This window comes from Sciurus carolinensis, chromosome 18 (genome assembly GCF_902686445.1).
Source record: "Sciurus carolinensis chromosome 18, mSciCar1.2, whole genome shotgun sequence".
In the NCBI taxonomy this organism is placed as follows: Eukaryota; Metazoa; Chordata; class Mammalia; order Rodentia; family Sciuridae; genus Sciurus; species Sciurus carolinensis.
The window spans coordinates 11941024-11961353 of NC_062230.1; the positions used below are offsets into that span (position 1 = coordinate 11941024).

Genomic DNA, 20330 nt, shown 5'->3' on the forward strand with positions numbered 1-20330 from the left:
AATAAACTATGGACTGCAGTGTGGTTGTGTTTGTAGTACACTAGTTGATGTTTCTGCAACTGAAGCTTCTCTTTCTTCGTCATCATGTCTTTTCTTCTTTTAACTTACAGAAAATTACCTTTTGGATTTTTACCGAAATTTTATTCCATTAGAAACTTCAGTGCAACACATCTCTCTGGGAAGAAAAGAGTTTTGTTTCAAGTGGTTTCGTCATAAGTTGAATAATTAGATTATGGATATGCATGTCAAGATGTGGATGATTCCAATTTCAGAGGTTTTCAATGCTGCAATAATGACTCCTTGGGACCCCTTTTAGGCCAAGTCATTTTATGGTAGTGCTGATTCCCTATGTCAGTCCCCACCCCAATCACACTGGGAGACTCTCTGGTGCCCCTCCAATGCCATGGTGTTGCAGGACTTCAGTTCTTCCACCTCTGTGTGGAGCTTTTGGAGCCTGCTTATGTGGAAGACTCTTCCCTCTGACCAGCAAGACCCTCCCTATTGCAATAGTTGTGACTTCTTACCTTTCCTGCTCCTGCTGACATCTAACACTCACCCTCCTCAGCAGAGAGATCCATCCTGCCTGGCACTGCTTAGCATGGCAAGGGGAGACAAGGTTGAGGAAGTCACAGGCTGAACAGTGAGACCAATGGGATGGTAAGGAATTGGAGAGAGGGCCAAAGAAGACAGCAAAGCTGCTGAGCCAGGTTCAAGACTCACCTCAATGAGAACAATAGTTCTTTGGAACTTAAAAATGGCACAGTTAGCTAGAATACTGAAAAGGGATTGGAAACACAGAACAGAACATCTTGAACCACATTTAAGTGAAGTTTATAGTTCCCAAATGCAGTCTAATTGCTTCCATGACATCTTATGATATATTGTAAGGATAAATGAGGCCTTAAAAATCAAAAGAGACCACATGAAGAGCATCAGTGAACTGCACAGTGAGAAACCCTAGAGAGGGGAGAGAATAGGTAGAGAAGAAGAAAATAAGCGTTTTGAATGGTTTGTTTTTGATGAAAGGGAAATTTCTAAGACCATTTCAAAATTTAAGATGTAAGATTGGAAAAGATGTTGAATCTACTTCAAAATAGATGTAAGATTTTTCTTTTTCAAATCCTAAAAACATACCTAGTAACAAAATGGCAGATTTTTTGTCTGGGTGGAATTTGAATTAGCCAAAAATTTTATTCTTGAACTCTGCCATTTTCTCTTCTTTAACAGCCCCACCCAGCTCTCTCCTTTATGAGAAACCCAGCCATATTCCAAGCACAAAGCCCAAGTGGCTTAAGTCATCAGGTTGACCTCATTCTTTGGGGACATGCATGGTCCTCCAGTAAATGGATGCATATATTACCTATCACATCATAGATAATTGGCAGTTATTTGTAGGTCTGCAGTGAGACTTGGGCACTTACAGTTTCAAAGATTGACTCACAGGTCCAAGAGGTGGATCAGCTGGGTTGCTATTACAATGGCCCCTCTTCTTTTAGAAAAGAGACAGAGTTTTAGGAATGTAGACTAAATTTGTGAGCATACATTATGTTTGGTGTTCATATCTTAAGTAAATGCAGATTTACTTTGAGTTTACATTTCATTTGATGATAGTGACTCCTTTAGTTCATAGTTTGTTACTCATTTTTGTTGGTTACTCTTTTTTATAAAATGAATAAATGTGGAAACCATATCCTGGTTAAGGCCATAGTAGCATTTGAGACACCCAGAGGGAGCCCCTTGTAGGCTCGGGGAATATGCAGGAGCCATGCAGAAGCCACAGCTGGAAGGCAGCTGGGACAAGAGATGGCATCTGAGACAAGCATCCTTCCTGTTCTGAGAATTGGTGAAACTTAAAATTATAAATATTCCTTCTCTGTGACACATATCTGCTCTTATAAATTGACATTATTTAATTGAATGATTGAACAGTTGAATACATGACTCTCAACTGACATGTTTGAAAGGAAAGCTTATCTACTAGGTTAAGCTGACCAGTATTAAATCCCTCCAAAGCATAGAGATGGTCACTGTGGCTTTTCCTAGCAGGTAAACAAGTGACTTTCATATTTTGTAGGCACATTTACTGACCTGCTCTGGCAGCAGATTCAGGACTGGGCAGTAAGGAGAGGTACTCAGGAGGGTGGGGAGAGACGCTGCCCCAGAGTTGTCAGGACTCATAAAATGGTCCTTCTTAGGGTATGCAGCCAAGTTCTTGGCCCTTCCAGAACTCCCTCTGTGATTTCTGCTCCAACCCCGCCGGGAACATCTCTGCAGGTGGGGTGAGGCCTCTTATCCTATGATCAGTATCTCCCGAGAAGAATGAATTATTAGGCCATGGCTTACTCTGGGCCTACAGAAATTATTGACTGAAGCCAAGCATGGTGGTGCATGCCTATAATCCCAGCAATTCCAGAGGCTAAGACAGGAGGATCCCAAGTTCGAGGCCAGCCTCAGCAACTTAGTGAGACCCTGTCTCAAGTTTGAAAAAATAAAGGGGCTGGGAATGTAGCACAGTGGTCAAGTGTTTCTCAGTTAAATCCCCAGTGCCGAAAAAAAAGAAGAAGAAATTGCTGGCCGAACTAGTAACTCAATCAAGCTTGCCAAATATCCAAGATTTATGAATTCTGGCATTTTGTCTTAAAAACTGGGGCTGGGGTGGTAGCTTGGTGGTAGAGCCACTTACCTACTACATGTGAGGCACTGGGTTTGATCCTTAGTACTGCATAAAAATAAAGAGATAGAGGTATCTAGTTGTAGGTATGTCCTCCTACAACTTAAAAAATATTTTAGAAAACTATATTAGTGTTACAATAGAATACCCCAAACTGGGTGACTTAAACAACAGAAATGTTTTCTCTCAGAATCCTGGGGGCCAAGAGCCTGAGGTCCTGGTGTCAGCAGGACTGTACCCCGGCTGAAGGTGTGGGGGAGGCTGTCCCCCAGGTCCTCTCCTGACCCTGGCCGTCCTAGTCTCTCAGCAGCACCTCACCCATCTTGCGATGGTGTTGTCCCTGTGTGGGGATCTGTCCCTTCCTGTGGCACTCTCCCTGTGTGCATGTCTGCAAATTCCCCTTTTTGTCAGGACATCAATCTGCTAGATTACAGCCCGCCTTACTCCAGGGTGGCACTCCTTAGCTGATTACATCTGCAACAGCCCTATTTCCAATTATGGTCTGACTCCAAAGTCTGGATTCAGAAGGGTACATGATTCAACTCCTAACAAAGACTGGAGCACTTGGCATGAAACTATCATGTGATCAAACGTCCAAGAGCAGCATTATGGTGCAGACCCCGGCTCTGGCTGTATGCAAGTTAATGGGTAGCGGAGTGGTCCTCACAGCCTCTGCACAAGGAGGTCGTGCCACCTGAGTAAAGGAGTGAGAGTCCTTGCAGTGAGAGTCGGAAAGCCTGGGTGCGTGCCCCCGGTCTGGGCCCTGGAGGATGGCAGGTGTCTGTCCACCTTCCGGGACCTACACCCACCCCTCCCAGCTCTCGTTCATCTCGCGCCACACCCGGGTTACAGCATCACCACGTCACTGTCTCCAGAGCTAAGCACCTGCTAAGTGAAAGTGCCGGACTTAGCAATTTCCCCTGTGGGGCTATGAGGCTAGGGGCTGGAGCAGCATCCTCAGGTCCACTCCAAGTTTGCTCACACTCCTAAGCTTCTCTCTTCCCGTGGAGCCTCACAGCCTCCCAGTTCGAAAGGTGACTGCACCAAGTAGTGACCTCAGAGACCAAGTGACAGGCAGGTGCCTGCCTGCCTTGCCCACCATGAGATGCAGAAAAACTTGAAGTGGCTTCTTCCTTTTCAACCACAGTGGCCCTGGGGTACAGTGTGACCTTTAGGCCCAGGCTCAGAGCCCCCCCTTTGCTCATGGCCTGTCATAAAATCAGAGGTGCATCCTCTGACTTGCTTGGGGACTTGCCCAGATCCATGTGTTCTGTTCTGAATGGCCTTTGAAGAGTAAGTGGGCCCTCTAGAAAATGAGTGAAGTCACTGAGATTGTCTAGAATATGAAGTCCTTGTTTTTAAAGTTTCACTGCTGTCTTTATACGCATTATATGTGAATCCTGGCACACATAGCAAGACAATGAGAAAAGAGCTTTTGTAAAAGTAGAAAAATTACATGCACAAGGGCCTCTACAGGTATCTCCTTGTGAAAAACAGCATCCATTTAAATAGAAGGAAATGAGGTTCCTTGAGCCTTAGTCCACTCATTTGCAGAAAGGATAATGATACCTGCCTCATTGGGTCACATTGGGGGCTAGCGTCAGTTAGAAATCTGAGGACACCTAGCACAGAGACAGGTACATGGCAAACCTCCCCTCCCTTTCTCTTTGTGTACATCGTGAGGTCACCCCTCAGGCCCCTGCCACCATCCCAGACAGCCCTGTTCAGAGATGTCACTGAGCTGGTGTCTGTCTGAAAGTGAGGATTTCCTATTTGAGATAAAAGCCTGAAGTTTCCACAAGTTATTACAGAGAACAGACCAAGCATATTTTCTTGCAGGGTGGATTCGGATAAAATTGAGCTCTAAATACCCAGGATTTATGGAATTTGTTGCTAACATTAGAGATTTACATATCTGTTATACTCCTGCAGGTTTAATCTGATCCCTACAAAATGCTCAGAATACATCACTATTTCAAGGACAACTTGATGATTTGGGTGAAAATTGGACCTTTATTTGTAGACGCCTTTAGACTTCTGATGCCAATTGATGTAACCTGTTCTCTGTAGTTCCCTCAGCAGCCCCGGAAAACGTGTCTGCCCAGGCCGTCAGCTCCACCCAGATTTTACTGACGTGGGCATCTGTCCCTGAACAGGACCAGAATGGGCTCATACTGGGTTACAAGGTATGTACAGTGGCCTTGCTGTCCTTATGGAGCTGCTGAGAGGTTGCTGCCAAACATACTCATTTTTTCATGCAGCCTTAGACACTGCCCCTTTCCTGATTTTCCCATCAATTGTCCTATGCGAGCCCATTGCAGTCTGGGAAGGAAGCATTGGTGTGATTGCTTATGAATGCCCAGTCAGTTGAGAAGGAGCCGGAAGTCCATGGAGCTCAGGCCGTGGCTCTGCATGGCACTGCCTGAGGTACCTTGGGCAGTTTCTTAACTCCACACCTATTTTCTCACTTGTAAAATGGGAATGATACTGACTGCTTCCCAGGGGTGGTGTGAGAAGCAAGGACTGTTTCCTGAAGTGCTCCTTGCTTGCTAAATGCTATGTGCAGATAAATGTATGTTGTTTGTAAATATCATAAAGGCCCAGGATGGTCCTAGGCAGTGCCACCAGCCAGAGAGTCAGACCTGTCCCAGCTTCTCTAGGTTCTGTTCCTGCATCTACCTGGACCATTTAAAGCCTCCTATTTACCACTGGAGGGTGATGAGCACAGTCTCCTGGTTCTGCCCGCCAGCTCAGCTCTCCCGAGCAGTGGGTTGAGGGTCTCTGGACTCAGCCAGCAAGGCCACACTTCCCCCTATGTGCTCCAACAGATAGTGAGTGTTCTCCTTTTTGCCTTTCTGTAATTTAGATCCCTGTTCTTTATTTTTCCCCTACCTGTTCTCACATGTCACCCCTCTTCCCTGGGTATTTTAATTGCTCCCTTTGGTCCCATGTGCTGATACATGACCAAGCCCTGATACATGGCAGTCTTGGGTTCTGGTGACCTCAACAGCACACCACATTCTTGGGTCCCAGACAAAAATGCTTGCTGTACTCTTCTCACACTCTTCCCTGATAAGCTTGTCTTTTATGGCCTTCTGAGTCACTGATCTCTGGGAAGAGTATAGAGAGGGGATGAGCATGGAGGGAAGATGTAGGAACTAAATAGGAGAAGAAGGGCCCTGGAGGAGCCCATCTCAGGATGGCTGCGATGTGACCCAGGGCTCAGGTTCTTGTGGGGAACAGAGAGTCTTCTGGAGCAGGAACCAGTTTCCATGGAGCTATTGGCTCCTTTTGCAGGATGCAGAATGCCTGTGTTCATAATCGAGTCCTTGTTTTAGTGGGTACGGCTGGCATGGCTGCAGTTGAGTGCTTCAGATCTTGACAATTGTGGCCAGGCAGCCAAGTCGCCAAGCTGTGGGCTGAGCGTTAGCTCAAGCTACCCTTCTGGTGTCGAGTCACTTCATCGCCATCTTCCTCCCCAAATGCCAGGGTACAGAACTTAGATCCATACTCCTTGAGCACAGCTGCGCCCAGTTGGCTGGTTATAAGTCTGCCCCTGGGCCCACAGAGGCTCCTTCCCAACACAGCATGATTTTTACTGCCCGCACTTGTGTGTTGATGCTTCAGATTCTGTACCGAGCCAAAGACCTGGATCCTGAGCCCCGAAGTCACACTGTGCGAGGAAACCACACGCGGTCAGCTCTGCTGGCCGGCCTGCGCAAGTTCGTGCTGTACGAGCTCCAGGTGCTGGCTTTCACCCGCATAGGGAATGGGGTCCCCAGCACACCCCTCATCCTCGAGCGCACCAAAGATGATGGTATGTACAGGCTGGCACCCTGGCTGGCCTCGCTGCTTCCAGGTTTGCTTTCCCAATCCAAACAATTTGGATTGTGATCGTTTTTAACATAATTTTCCAACCACTTTTTTTTTTTCAGTTGAGGGAAACAAAACAAAATTGTTTTTCAGTCAGAGAGCATTTATATGGCCAATTTCAGCCTGGAGTGGAGTTTTACAGCCTGATTATGAAGCTATGCAGAATTTCAGTCATAACTCTGCCGTGGGCAGTGCTGGCAAGGGGTGGGCCCGGCTATAAAATGTGAGCTGTTCATCTTGATGGTGCCTGTACAAAGCTAGTTAAAAATCCACTCTGGGCCAGTGGGTCCCAGTGCTTAGGGGACTGCCCAGGTCTCACCATTTGCATTATAAGACGTAATTATAAGTTCCCATGTAGAGAGAGGTGCATTTGATGGCTCCCAGGGTCCTCAGGCCCCTGTGTTTCCAGACTAACAAGCATATCTTGCTGGTTTTGTTTTTATGGAAGTCTGAATCATCAGTAAATATGTTTTTCCACTTTGCAGATGTCAAACACTTAAAGGTTAGCTCCTTTGTATTTTCATTATTAAAGAGGCTGTAATGAAGATGTCAGGGGAAATATTACCAATCTCCCCCAAAACACTCACCTTGGGGTCAGAGTCATCTGACAGAAGTCAAACAGGTGCAGCTTGCTTAAGCATCCCACCAAGGTGACTAATGAGCCCCAAACACACTCCACCTGCAGAGTGGAGACTGTCCCTCCCTTGTTCTCAGAAGGACCAGAGAGGGCTTGGCTTCTGCAGAGAACAGAGCGCTGCATGCATGTCCTCCTCCTCCCCCAGCCCACAGGCTCAGGTGGGTGGGATCCAACATGGAAATGGAGAGTGGACATGGTTTCACTGCAGACTGTACGAAGTGTCTCAAGTGAGGGTAGAGGGGCATTTTAGAAACTCCTCAACACCCGGTCCCTTGCCATTTGCTTTTCCTAAAGGTCACATTGGCTCATCTTGGGATGATTTTTCCTCTTCTCTTGAAGCCCTAATATAAACATGTCTTTCCTCCTCTCATTTCAATGTAATCCAAATGTTCAGCTTGGAGGAGGCCAATGTCATGACTGATGTCAGAGAGTGCATATTTGTGAATTAGTCCTAGTTTGTGAGTTTATGGTCTCCTTCAGACGTTTATTTGCCCAAATGTAAGTGTCAGAAGACCCATTCAAAATTTTAAATACTGTTCCTAGCTTAGTAGCCTGAGGCAGAATTCAACTGCCCACCATGGCTGATGTGCGCATCGTTCTATTTCTGTATTGATTATCACGTGCCCACAGCCTCTTACCCAGAATCAATCCAAGATTAAGTCCAACAATAATTTCCCATACTGGTCATACACTAACTTGCCTACTCATTTAAGCAAATAAATTTTATGAGTGTTATGACCCTATTATTCAGTGGTTCCGCAATATACAACTGCTTTTTGAATTATCAGTGCACTGAACCATAGAGAATTATTATATGCATTTGTGCACATCAACTCTTAATTTTCTAGGACAAGGCAGAAGAGGGGTGGCATGCATAAAAGAAAAAGCTTTGATTGCCAACATGTTGCTTCATCAATAGTTGTAACCTCCATTTAGTGTTGGAAGGGATTTGAGGACGCCTTGTCTCATGCCCACTCTGTAGATGTCAAACCCAGTAAAGGACTCTGAGCTCAGATTAGTACCATCTTCTTCCAACTGGCTGCACACCCTGCAGAATTATTAGTGACTAAGGGCCTGATTTTTGCGGTATACTAGCTGCATTTGCACCATTCCCAGAATAGTTTATGAGCAGTGCTTTCTAAACTTGGAAAACTTTGAAAGCAGATGGAGAGAATTCAGACTGAGGTGTTTTCCCAAAATTGTTAGGGAGCCACACAGCCACATAGGTTCCCAAGGTCATTCACTGAACACTTGAGCATGTTCCACCATGAGCAGTGTCCTGGGGGAAGCGCACAGCTGCCCCGGACCCTGTGTGCATCAATATCTCTGTGCTTCTCTCAGCCCCAGGCCCTCCAGTTCGGCTGGTGTTCCCGGAGGTGAGGCTCACCGCAGTGCGGATCGTGTGGCAACCCCCAGAGGAGCCCAACGGCGTGATTCTGGGTAAGAGGGGCAGGAGAGAGTGAAGTGACAACTGGATTACGTTCTCCTATTTTTTTTTTAGATAGTTACAAGGGTAAAGACAAACCATGTTGGTAGCAACACAGCATTTTCTGCACTGGGGTGATCATGGACCCTCTACTGGTCCCTGAGCTGTGCACTAAGGGTTTTTTGTGGAATGAATTTAACATTTCCTTAGCCCAGAATTTCCTCCCTTTGCTCAAGGCTCACAGCATTGCCATTGGTAATTCACCCTGCTTCCACTCTGGCTGTGTGATGTGTATTTGGGGACAAGCAACTACTTTTTCACAGACAATGTGGACCTGGCCTTGCTCCCCAGCTCCCGGGAGCAGCTTGTCTGCAGTGAGGCCTGCACCTGATCCTTACGAGAAGCCACGGAGGTGAAGTGCCAGCCTCAGGTCCCAGGGAATTTGTTCACACTTTTAACTTTTCATTTAGAGAAGCAACTTTGATGAAAGGCCTTAATTTTCCCTAACTTCCCCAAGGCAGCAAATTATATTTTAAAATATCATCCATTCCTTTATTTACCCTTCTCACTGAGACACACTAAGGACTCTATGTACCAGACACTGCTTGCATAGTGGGAAGTAGGCGTGAATAAAACCTACCCATCCTCTAGGTGCCGCATCCCATCAGGGAGACCACACAGGAGACAATACCACACGATAAATGACCTGAGAGAGATTCATTGAATGCCCCATCCCTGGCAAGCCACTCCTTGTGGATGGGGTCTGGGTGGGTGGACAGAAGGCTACTTTTGAGCTGGATCGTGAGGATGAGTGGCTCTGTTGCCCTAGAAGAAGGGAAAGGAGTGTCTGCTGGCCCAGAACAGATGCTATCTGTTGGCAGACAGACCCAAGGCTGGGCCAGGCTCAGCTGGGGACAGGGATGAGTGCTCTGCTCTCCCCTGGAGAGTGTGGCAGACTGAAAGGGGGCATTTAAAGGCAAGAGTGGAAGCACAGAATATCTGCCAGACCCAGGTCAGCACACAGATATGACAGTCACCTAATCCTGATGCAGGGAGACCCTGCATTAGGTTAGTTTGTGTTCTAGGTGACTGAAATTAGAAATCTGAACTTATACCTGAGTGATAAAAGTCACTACTTTTTATCTGATTTTGACCTTGGGTGTCTAAGATTTGGTTTGAAGAATATGTTTCACTTCAATATTTTTAGATTTTAATAACCCTGTACTGAGTGCAGTGGGGAGCCACCCACCAACTTGGGGCAGGGAAATGGCATGATCAGGTTTGTTTTCTAGGTGACCAAGAGAAAGGGCTTGAGAGGCTGATGTTTATGGAGTACTTGCTTCATTAGGACAGGCCTGGAATACTCCAACGTCACCCATGCAAGAAGGCAGCAGCCTGTATTCATTGTGACCCTTCCTTGTGGGGTTCTTGAGCTTACAGATAGAAGTGTTGCTATGAGAATAGCATTGCTTAACTAGGGGACCTTTGGAATCACAGGTCCTTGCTGCCCACATCACAGAGGAGCAACCATAGGAACCCTGTTGAAGCGAACATTTCAGGATTGCTCCTGCTGAGAAGGGCTGCAGGCCACATCTGGGACCTGCACCACAAGCCCAGAGCTGGGTGAGGGAGATGGGTGCAGAGCAGACGCACAGGATTACCCAGCAGTGGTCCCAGCATGCTGCATTGAGACGGGAGATTTTTAGAGCTGAAGAATGTGGACTTCTGATCTGTTGCTTACAGTCCCAGGAGCCTGCAGCATTGTGTTGTCTGGGAAGACACATCCCCAGCGACCCTCCCAGCCATGCCTGATCCTCTGATCACCTCTGTGCATTCCCTACAGTGGGACTGTGCTGCCAGAATCCGCTCCGGTGCAGGGCTGCATGGCAGGTTGGGGACTCTGAGTTAGGATCTTAGCTGCGCTCTCTTACCAGGCGACCTGTGGTCTACTTGATGTTGCAACTTTAAATGTCCCACACAGGGTCTTTCTTGCAAACATGGGAAGTTCTGACCTGAACGGGCTCTGAGCCAGGGTGCTGACCCATTCCTTGCCTGGAGGACCCTCTTCCCTGGGGAGCTCTGCTCCTCCTGTAAGACGCATGGCAGATGGCCTCTAGGTTTGTTATCTGTTGCTGTAATTGAATACTGTGGACTGAGTCATTTATAAAGATTTATCAGCTCCAGTTCAAAGTGCTTTTATGATCAGAAACACAAATGTTGAAGACACCCTGAAAAGTAAATATCAAGATTTCAACACTAGCTGAGGGTCCCGTTAGGACAGTGAGACGGGACCGAAAGGATCTGCTGCTTCCTCTGGTCCAACAGATGACAAAATAATAAATACAATATTAAAAGCAGCTTTACACAGAACAAAGGTTTCTTCAGATTCTAGAGTCTGGGAGGTGCAAGGTAGAGGAGCCACCTCTAGTAGGACCCCTCTTACTAGTGGGGACTCTGCAGAGACCTGAACCTGTACTGGGCATTGCAGAGTGACAGGGACACATGTGAACGTATACCAAACTGGCTTCTGTGACAGACTTACTCTCCAGAGAAGCCATTAACCCATGAATCTGAGACTCCCTGGATGGATTTGCCCATTCACAATAGCAGGCCCTCGTCCCCTCTTGAAGGTCCCACCTGGTTCCACCCCTTAATACCTCACAATGGGGATGAAATTTTCACCTGACTTTTGGTGGGGACTTTCATGTCTTCTTCAGACCATCCCATCCTCTCTACCTAGGAGTCCCTACTGCTCCCTCATGTGCATGGCTCTCTGGTAGGTGCCTCTCCCTTTCCCCAGAGCACCTTGCTCCGGGCACAGCTTAAGTCTTGCTGTCCAGATGGGGTTCTTGGCTCACTTGTATGTCTTGTCATTTACTTTTCAGGGTGTCTTTAACATTTGTTTTTCTGATTATAAAAGCACTATCAAATGAAATTTAGGCAGCAATTCACAGTTCACATTCACCAGACTCAGAACCTGCAGTCTGATGACTCCAGACAGACACGAGGAGCAGGACCTCTCTGGTTAGGACTGTGTGCTGACCACATGCTGAGGGCAGGTGACCACATCTAGAAGGCACATGCCCCGCTCCCTGTCCCAGAGGTCTCCACTGCTCCCCATACTCTTGAGAGCAGTCCTTGCACAAGTGCATGGGGCTGATCATTGCAAATTTAAGTAGCAAAGAAGGAAGTAGCCATGTCCTGCCAGGGTGTGTGGCAGACATCTAGGGCTGCCTGCCTGGGCTCCTCTCTGTATTTTAAGTGCTGGGTTACAGAAAGGCATGATGGGAAAGGGGATGAGGTTTCAGACTTGGCAGCGATGCAGGGGTCCAGACCTCAGCCTACAGTGTACTATTTGAGTGAACTCAGGCAAGGTGCTTGGCATTTCTGTGCCTCAGTTTCCCTATTCCTCGGAGAGGCATGGCATTCAGGCCTCCATCATTGCATCAATGAGTTGCACGTAGAGCGCTCAGAGCGATGCTTGCCACATAGTCAGTGTTCAACCCATGTTAGTACTCACGTCGTATTTACTGTTTTAACACTCCTAGCTGAAGGCCCCTGGGCCCAGGGCTGGCTGACAGCCCTCTCTGTCATGCTAGGCTTGGCCCCATGCAGGTATTTACTTTGTATACACCAATGACATGTTGTATTGACTTGTTCTCTATCTGGTTGCTGGAGCAGGGGCTTCATGCTAAGGGAAAGAAGAAAGCCTAGAAAAGCAATTGGGTTATAGAATGTCCTTGATGTATGCTAGGAAGTTTGGGTTTTGATTCAGAATCCCTGGGAAGTCACTGACAGTAACAAAGCCCAGGTAAGAAGAGGACCCCAAATGTGGAATAAAAGATGCTAAATCAGGTAGTGCACCCCATTTGAGCCTCTCTTGCTGTAATGGCATCTGGCTGTAATGGATGTTGTCTGAGTAACCCCTCACCTGTGTGTTCTTACAGCCAGTGCACCAAATTGTAGATGCAAGCTGGCAAAACAATTTCCAGAGATTCAGGTTGGGGTTCGTGGGGGAGGAAGGAAATTGTCTCTTTGCATGACTCACTTTATGTCCAGAAGACGAATCAATGCTCCCGCTCTGCAGTGCACGCTCCTGAGTGTATAAACACCTCTGCAGCTCCCACTTTTGTAATCTATATCAAAACATGTTCTTGCATTTCCAAAAGAGATTAACAGCAGGAAACTCCAGCAAGCACCTGGAGGGAAAAACACTTGCTTATTTGCGTAAATATTTTACTATGGAGAGTTTTTAGCGTTTAGGACCTTCCTTGGGGGGATGTGCAGAGCTTCCCAAGTATGCCCATCCCTCCTCACCTGCCAGACAGGGGCCCTTAAATGCTCTTACAATAGACGTGATGCACATGCTCTTCAGACCCATGAGCCCACCTGACCCAACCCTCCAGACTCTGCCTCGCTGCCGGGTCAGAAGGCCTTCTGCCTAACATTTACCTTGAGCTTATTACCAAGGGTGCACAAGAACTCTGCTGAGAATTAGGAGCCCATGTGAATATAACGCACATTTGCAAACTCCTCCTTTGGACCCCTGTAGCATTTGTGTGCTCCCGGCTTCAAGTGGGCAAACTGAAACCAACAGTCAACTGGCCTCTGTCTGCTAGGCCCACCAGCTGCCTACAGCCACTCGGCTACTTGTAGGTTCTCTGCCCTCTTCGTGGATATTGGTGGGGGTGTCACTGCCTCCCCATGCCTCTGAGGTCAGCAGCACCATGCTCTGCTGATGACCTTGCTCTGGGGATCTGAGTGTTAGGGCGAGTCATACTGATGCCTTTTCTTTGCTGGGTGACAACAACACCCATAAAAGGTTTGCAGCACACCAGATATCTGGACGGAGCCCCAAATGACAGTCTGGCTCCCTGGCATCAGGCTTCAAGGAACTGAGACCCTCGGGGCTTGCTGTCTGTGACCTTACCTGCCTGGCGTCTCCTCTTCATATCTCGCATGGTGGGTGGTTCTGGAACATCTCATGCTCACTGCCTGTCCTTTTTTCCTGAGTGCACAGTGCTCCCTCCCCCTCTTGGGTATTCAGAAATGCTGGCAGGCCTCTCACTCTGTTTTTAATCTTCATTTTGGATCGATGCTCCTCGTGCTTGGCCTTGCTCCTTTGAATACCTGTATTATCATAATCCACCCATAGCCTTAACAACAGGCTTCTCTCAGGCCACGCCGGGCCCTCCTATTGATTCAGTGGATTCATTCTTTCCTAACACACGCTGCGGCCTCCTGACCTCGCCTTGCTGAAATTCAGCGTGCTAATGTTTCTGATCTGGCTCTGGCCGTAATTACATAACCAGCCTCTTCCACGTAAACGCTCTTATCTCTAATACCATCTATCATTTTCTCTAAAAATGCAAGGGCCATTATGCAGCTGCCTTTTTTGCCACATATGCCCAGGAAAAACTCTTCTATTGTCCAGTGAGTGAATCTTTTAAACGTGTCAGAGTAAGATATAGGTATTAATCTTTATGTTTAACAGACCACGATGTGGGAACTAAAAATGATAACATCTTTACTTAAGAGGAAATAATAGGAAAGTGCAAATATAACCAGAGGCTGAGGAATTTCTCCCAGTGGCTCAGTGTGGAACCCAGATCAGAGATGGAAAATAATAACCCAGATTTGCTGCAATTAGGAACAAATGGCATTGTGTTTGCAGTTCACATGCATTACCTTCTGAGTCTTTACCACGACAGTGCCAGGTGAGTGTCATCCTCTCCGTGCCCCAGTGACAGAAACTAGAAGTCAGAGGCAAGGGTGGCAAAGACCCCCTTCCTACCAGTGCTGTTGGCAACATGCGATGAAGAATCATTCAAGGCAATACAGACACCCCTCTGTAACCCTGGGGGGTTGGTTCTGGGACCCCACAGATACCAAACTCCACCAATTCTCAAGTCCCTGCTGTCAAATGGCATAGTCTTTCTGTGTACTTAAATCATCTCAAGATGACTTATAATACCTAATACAGTATGAATGCTTTGTAAATAGTGGTCAGATTGTATTATTTAGGAGATAATGACAAGAAATGAAAGTCTGTATGTGATTAGTACTGATGGGATTATTCCCTGAATAAATTTTGATCCTCAGCTGGTTGAATCCAAGAATACAGATCCACAGATACAGAGGGTTAACTATACAAAACAGTCATTTAAACTTATGTTTCTGAAGGGAAAAGCATGCCTTTGATATGGTTTACATAAATCTCAGAATGAAAAAGCCATATTTAGAATAAAATATCAGTTTTTTTAAAAATTCACAGAATGATGATAAAAAAAAAAAAAATCCAAGCAAGTAGCAGTTGTCTCTGAGTGTAAGGTAACCTTATTGTAGATTCATGTCACCCAACCCCAGATGCCTGGTGTCTACAACCTGCAACTCTGCTTCTAACTGATGGAGCCTCTGAGCTCTGAGGATTGGGTCAGACATTTAGAGGTCCTCCTCCCACCCCCACAGACCTGAGCCAGTGACCACTGGGAACAGGTCTGTAAATACTTTCCCCTGTGGTACAGCTCTAAAGCCTTCTCTCCTGTCCCCATTATCTGAAGTCACAGGTCACCCTGGGAAGAATGGAGAGCTAGGGTGAAACTTTCAATGGGAAGGAGGGTCTAGCTTGGCAAGGAGAGACTAGTTTCCACTTAATCCCCCAATTCTGTGATTCACGAAATGTGCCTTTGAACACAGTCTTCAGTTCATTGCAGGATTAGTACCTCTAGCAACAGAATAATCTGAGTAGAGATAAAATGTGATAAAATAATGAGGATTAAACTATGACAAAAGCACATCTGTAATCATGTCCCAGTCCTAAAAATAAATAATACCTCATTAATTCAAACTTCTTATTGAAAGACAATTTGGGTTTTAGAGAGGAGACTTAATCACACACAACTCTGCAAAATGCAAAGTAACAGAAAGGGAGCTAACGCCGGCTGGTGGTGCCAGGGGTGCACTGGCAGGTGGGAGGGAACCCGGGAAGCCACAGGATGATTCACAGTCAGAGGCGTGTCAGGGCCAGGTGTGGTCAGGAGCCTGAAGAGCAGCAGCACCAGGTCAGTTTGCTTCTCTTGCTGTTTTAGGTAGACGCAGGCTTTCTCACACTGAGGGAGAAATTTGCTCAGTCACACCTGGGCAAAACCAGCCAGGTGATCCTGCCCCAGCCTTCAGTGTGCAAGGGCACAGGGTGTAGACCACAGACGCACAGCACTCATCTCTTCTTATTGCAGAGTTAATTTGTGCTTCTCTAGGAATGATTTAGCTCTTCATCCCCAGAAGCAACATTCAAGTATAGAATTCATACTGGTCAGTGTTTTTTGTTTGTTTGTTTGTTTTGGTTTGATTTTTTTTGGTGGTGGTACTGGGGATAGAACCTAGGGGCACTTTACCCCTGAGCTACATCCATAGCCTTTTTTGGTTTTCTCTCCTGATACAAACTCTCTCTTCTACGTTGCAAGGCTGGCCTTGAACTTATGGTCCTACAGACATGTGCCACCATGACCAGCCTGTACAACATTCTTGATGATTCTAAAACACCATGTTTGATCATGGTCTTATTGCTTGTGTTTATGTCTGCCAGTGTGGACTTGATGCTTGGTTGTAAAGTTTTGTTTATTTATTGCAAAATACCTTTCTTTGGTTTCCTTAAAGTAGACATGCATACGACAATGGCATTGGGCCTGGGTCAGTTGCTTTTTGTGCCAGTCACAACCTGAATGTGCTCAAATAGTCATGTAGAAGTTCCTTGTATTACTCAGTTCCCTGACTGCCACCTGGTCCACAATGAGGCCTGCCTCGACCCCTGTAGTGCCTGAGATCCTGTGTGGACCTCACTTCCCTAGCACAGAGGCTGGCCATTTCTTGCAGCTTGATCTGTCCCATGTGCCACTTTAACCTCTGCTGAAGGCTATCACTGCTGTGCACCCATAATCCATGGTTGCACAACAAAGTGCAAATGCTTCAGATCTTTGCACCATGAGAATAATCATGTGACTCTGAAAGCCAGGTGTGGACATATTGAGGAGGTCAGAGTAATGTGCGAACACTGGTCTATATCTCTCAGAGCAGTAGGTGAGCCTCAAAAGATAAAATTCAGAGCTTTACCAGATAATAGAGATATGAATGCATTTAAATGTATAAAGGCAAATACCACGAAAAAGGAAAGCAGTATTATACTGAACCAAAATTGTGTGACAGAAAAGACAGGTCGAAAGAAGGGGACAAGGCTAATTTCATCATCATTCATGGGAGGAGTTATCAGATGCTGTCTGAAGAAGCCAACAACCGAGTAAATGTCATAACCTGTAAATTCGAGGGTAAGAACTGGAAGAACCCAAAATAAATGATAAACTACCCAAAGGATAAGAAGGGAAAACCCACATCCATCCAACCAAATGACAACCGTACAGATGCTAATGAGAGAAGCGACGCGCAGGACCGGGTGACAGATGTGTTCTTGTGTGCAGGAAAGAATGAGGCTGTCGTCCTAAGTGCTCTGCCTCCGTATTCTTAGATTATCACCAGAAAGACACCCAAGAAACCAGCCGTGCTCGCATGAAGAAAGGCTCAGGGAGGTGTCGGGGGCAGGTACAGGAGAAAAGCTTTACACTATTTTCTTTGTGTTTTACACAATCTTTGAGCCATGTGAATAGGAAGCAATTCAAAAAGTAATAATCAAACATTATACTATAACATTTTAATGCCTTTTTAAAAAGGCAATTTAAGCCTAGAATTTTCAAAGATGCGTATTGATTCCATAACCAGAGATGCTGTTTCCTGTCAGATGACCTTGGAATTAGGTAGTTGGAAGCAGAAAGCTATTGGAAAATATATACTTCCAGGGGAGGTCCCACTACGGACACCTGCTGTGCAACAGCCTCAGGGCTGAGCATGGACCAGATGCAGCCCAGTCTCCAGGCCCTGCAGAGTCAGGGCTTCGTTGCTACATTATAGCCCAGGTGAGGGGAGTTAAGCACTTGTCCCAGCTCCCCAGGGGTCAGGCCAGGAGTTGAGCATGTATTGCATGCCTGCTTGGTGTCCCCATGCTGCCTCTGATGGGTGGTCACCGTTCTGACCTGGAGCTGCAAGGCCTATGGCTTTTGTAGAACCGTGGCAGCACTAGTGCCTGGCAGGACCGGGGGCCTCATGGAAAAGCAACCCTGCGAGCATCACGAGGCGCCACCAGAACACCTTGAGCAAAGGGACAGCTACTGACTTGTGACCCCATCAAGGCCAAGAGTGACCGTAAAAGAAGCTGTGTCTGTTGTAGGTCATGTAACCCCAGCAGCCCTGTGAGTGCTTCCTATTGTCCCCCATACAGCTCAACAGACTGAGGGTCAGAGGGGTGACACTGGTTCGTGTTGGAGTGACGGAGCAGTGACGTGCAGAACCTGGGGTGTGCTCCAGAGCACCTGCACTTCCCGGGAGCACTGTTGCTGCTGGAAAACCTCCTCATCCAGTGCTACAGGGACCGTGGTCTAGATCAGCAGGCCAGTCCTCTTGCTGAGAGATGGGCTTGGGTTGTTCTTTTTAAGGAAGAGTGAAGCAGATCCAGGCTCCAGTTGTCAGTGACCTCGAGCAAACCCCATAACCTCTCCATGCACCATTGCATCCTCACGAGTTCCCTGCTAAGGCTGTTGTGAGGCTGGGGTGGAGGAGAGGCTGTGGGAGCCCCTGGGGCCCTGCATGTGGGGTGCTCACCATAGTAGCTGGCTTCCTCCTTTTCAGGATGCTGGGTGCCCAGGAGTCTCTGAAGGCCTGAGACTGGCTACCCAAGCAGCAGAGTCCCCACCCCCTGACTAAGCATGACTAAGGAGGGAGGAGTGGCCAGGGAGGAGGACCTGCCTACCATTCTATGCTGCCAGTCCTTGTTCGTCACATGGGATGGGAAGGGGGAGGCTTCTAGCAGAACACCCTTGTCAGAGTCCTGGGCACCTCCAGGAAATCCCCAAGACACCTGGTCCCCGTGTCCGAGAGAAGAGCCCTTGTTCATGAGGCAGAGTAGCCCACGCAGCAACTCAGAATCAGGGTCCCTCAAATATATGAGTTCCAGGTGGCATCCTTATGGATGAGGCAGAGTTTGCTGCCCAGTCTGATGTGACTGGCAGAGGCGGGGCTGAGTCAGGGTCTGATCTCCACATTCTCCTTCCCTCCATATAGCCAGCTGGGACAGACGCATTACACAGTCAGAGAAATAGCCATGTGTAGGACCTGGGAAGATGCCAGTTAGCTAGTCACCCCAGAACGGCAGAGTGGGTGCTGCACCCAGCACAGAGACGGGGGGACACTGTTGCCATGAGCCCACCTGGAGGAGACAGGCCCACCTCACCCTGCAGTGCTGCCCGCCCACAGACAGTCTGCATGAGGCAAAGCAGCTGAGTACCCCCTCAGCTCTGCTGTTTGTGGCTCCTCTCTGTCCCCCTTGTGTAACTTGAACAATGGGCTGTCATTAGTTTCTGGACACCCAGCACCCCTTTCTGTTTTTAATCAGCGTCAGGGCTCAGCAGCTGGCCCACACACTGAGCGCCCAAAGGAGGCTGTGCCCAGCAACCAGGCTGGGTCTGGGTTGCCCTGCTGGAGAGGTTTGATGGTTAATGATGTCTGATCAACCGTGACCCTTAATAATCAAGTAACAGGCAGAGCTGGCCAGCGCTGGCCCAGCCCTCCCTCAACTGATTAAAAATCACAGAAGGAGGATTAAGGTGGAGCCTCCCAGCTCAGCACAGGGGTGGGCAGTGAGGAGGGTGAGGATGCTGGGCAGACTGGAGGAAGTTGGGGACCACAAGGGTTGCAGACGGCAGGAAGATGAGAGGAAGCGCATGTGTGGCGGAGGCGAGGCCGGGTGGCATCTTGCTGTGCAGGGGTTGGTACATGAGAAAGGACCTGCCAAGAGCAGGCGCTGCCCTCTCCTGCCAGAGCAGGGGAAGGACTCCATCATGGGAGGAGGACAGAAGGCAAAAGAAAGACAGCCACGGGCAGGGCACACGGCGGCCGTCCTGTCAAGAACATGGGGTCCTGGTTCCTGTGGCATCCTCCCTATGTGCCAGCTTCCTCAGGAAAGGTGCAACTGTTCTCCCATCTTGCTCTGGTGAAGGATGGAGGGTAAAACAGGCTTTGTGGAGCATTACACTCAGAGGCCCCTCCATCCTTCACTGTGGGCACCTTGTCCCTTTCAATGCACACCATGGCAGCCTCCAGAAATCAGGAAGAAACAAATGGCTGTGTTTGGTTCCCAGTCCAGAAGCAGTGACAGGTGGCAGAGGGCAGGGTCCCAGCTGGTGCTGGGAGGACTGGCTGAGCGTCCCCCTCCCTCCACCCCCTCCCCTGCAGGGTACCAGATCGCCTACCGCCTGGCCAGCAGCAGCCCCCACACATTCACCACTGTGGAGGTTGGTGCCACGGTGCGGCAGTTCACAGCCACCCAGCTGGCCCCGGAGTCTGCCTACATCTTCAGGTTGTCCGCCAAGACGAGGCAGGGATGGGGGGAGCCCCTGGAGGCCACGGTCATCACCACGGAGAAGAGAGGTAAGCCCTCCAGGCCCGAGCTCACCTCCCAGACAGCAGCTGGCCTTGCACCCTGCAGCCCAAGCCACAGCTGCCACGCCAGGTCCAGAAACGGCACATGCTACTCGGCTGCCTGATTTCTGAATGGAACCCTGACTGCTGTCCCTGCTTCCCAAGCCCACCACCTGCTCCTGCCACCTCTCTCTGAGCCCACA

The 20330-nt window shown here is 48.1% G+C and overlaps 1 protein-coding gene across 1 annotated transcript in view; it reads left to right on the forward strand.

Annotated features, from left to right (window-relative positions):
- Nucleotides 1-20330, forward strand: part of Sdk1 (sidekick cell adhesion molecule 1) — an 881670-nt gene that overhangs the window by 771777 nt on the left and 89563 nt on the right. The window contains exons 26-29 of the mRNA XM_047533731.1: nucleotides 4742-4857; nucleotides 6299-6488; nucleotides 8523-8621; nucleotides 19942-20136. Coding sequence (XP_047389687.1) covers nucleotides 4742-4857; nucleotides 6299-6488; nucleotides 8523-8621; nucleotides 19942-20136 — 600 coding nt within the window. The remainder of the gene's footprint in view (nucleotides 1-4741; nucleotides 4858-6298; nucleotides 6489-8522; nucleotides 8622-19941; nucleotides 20137-20330) is intronic.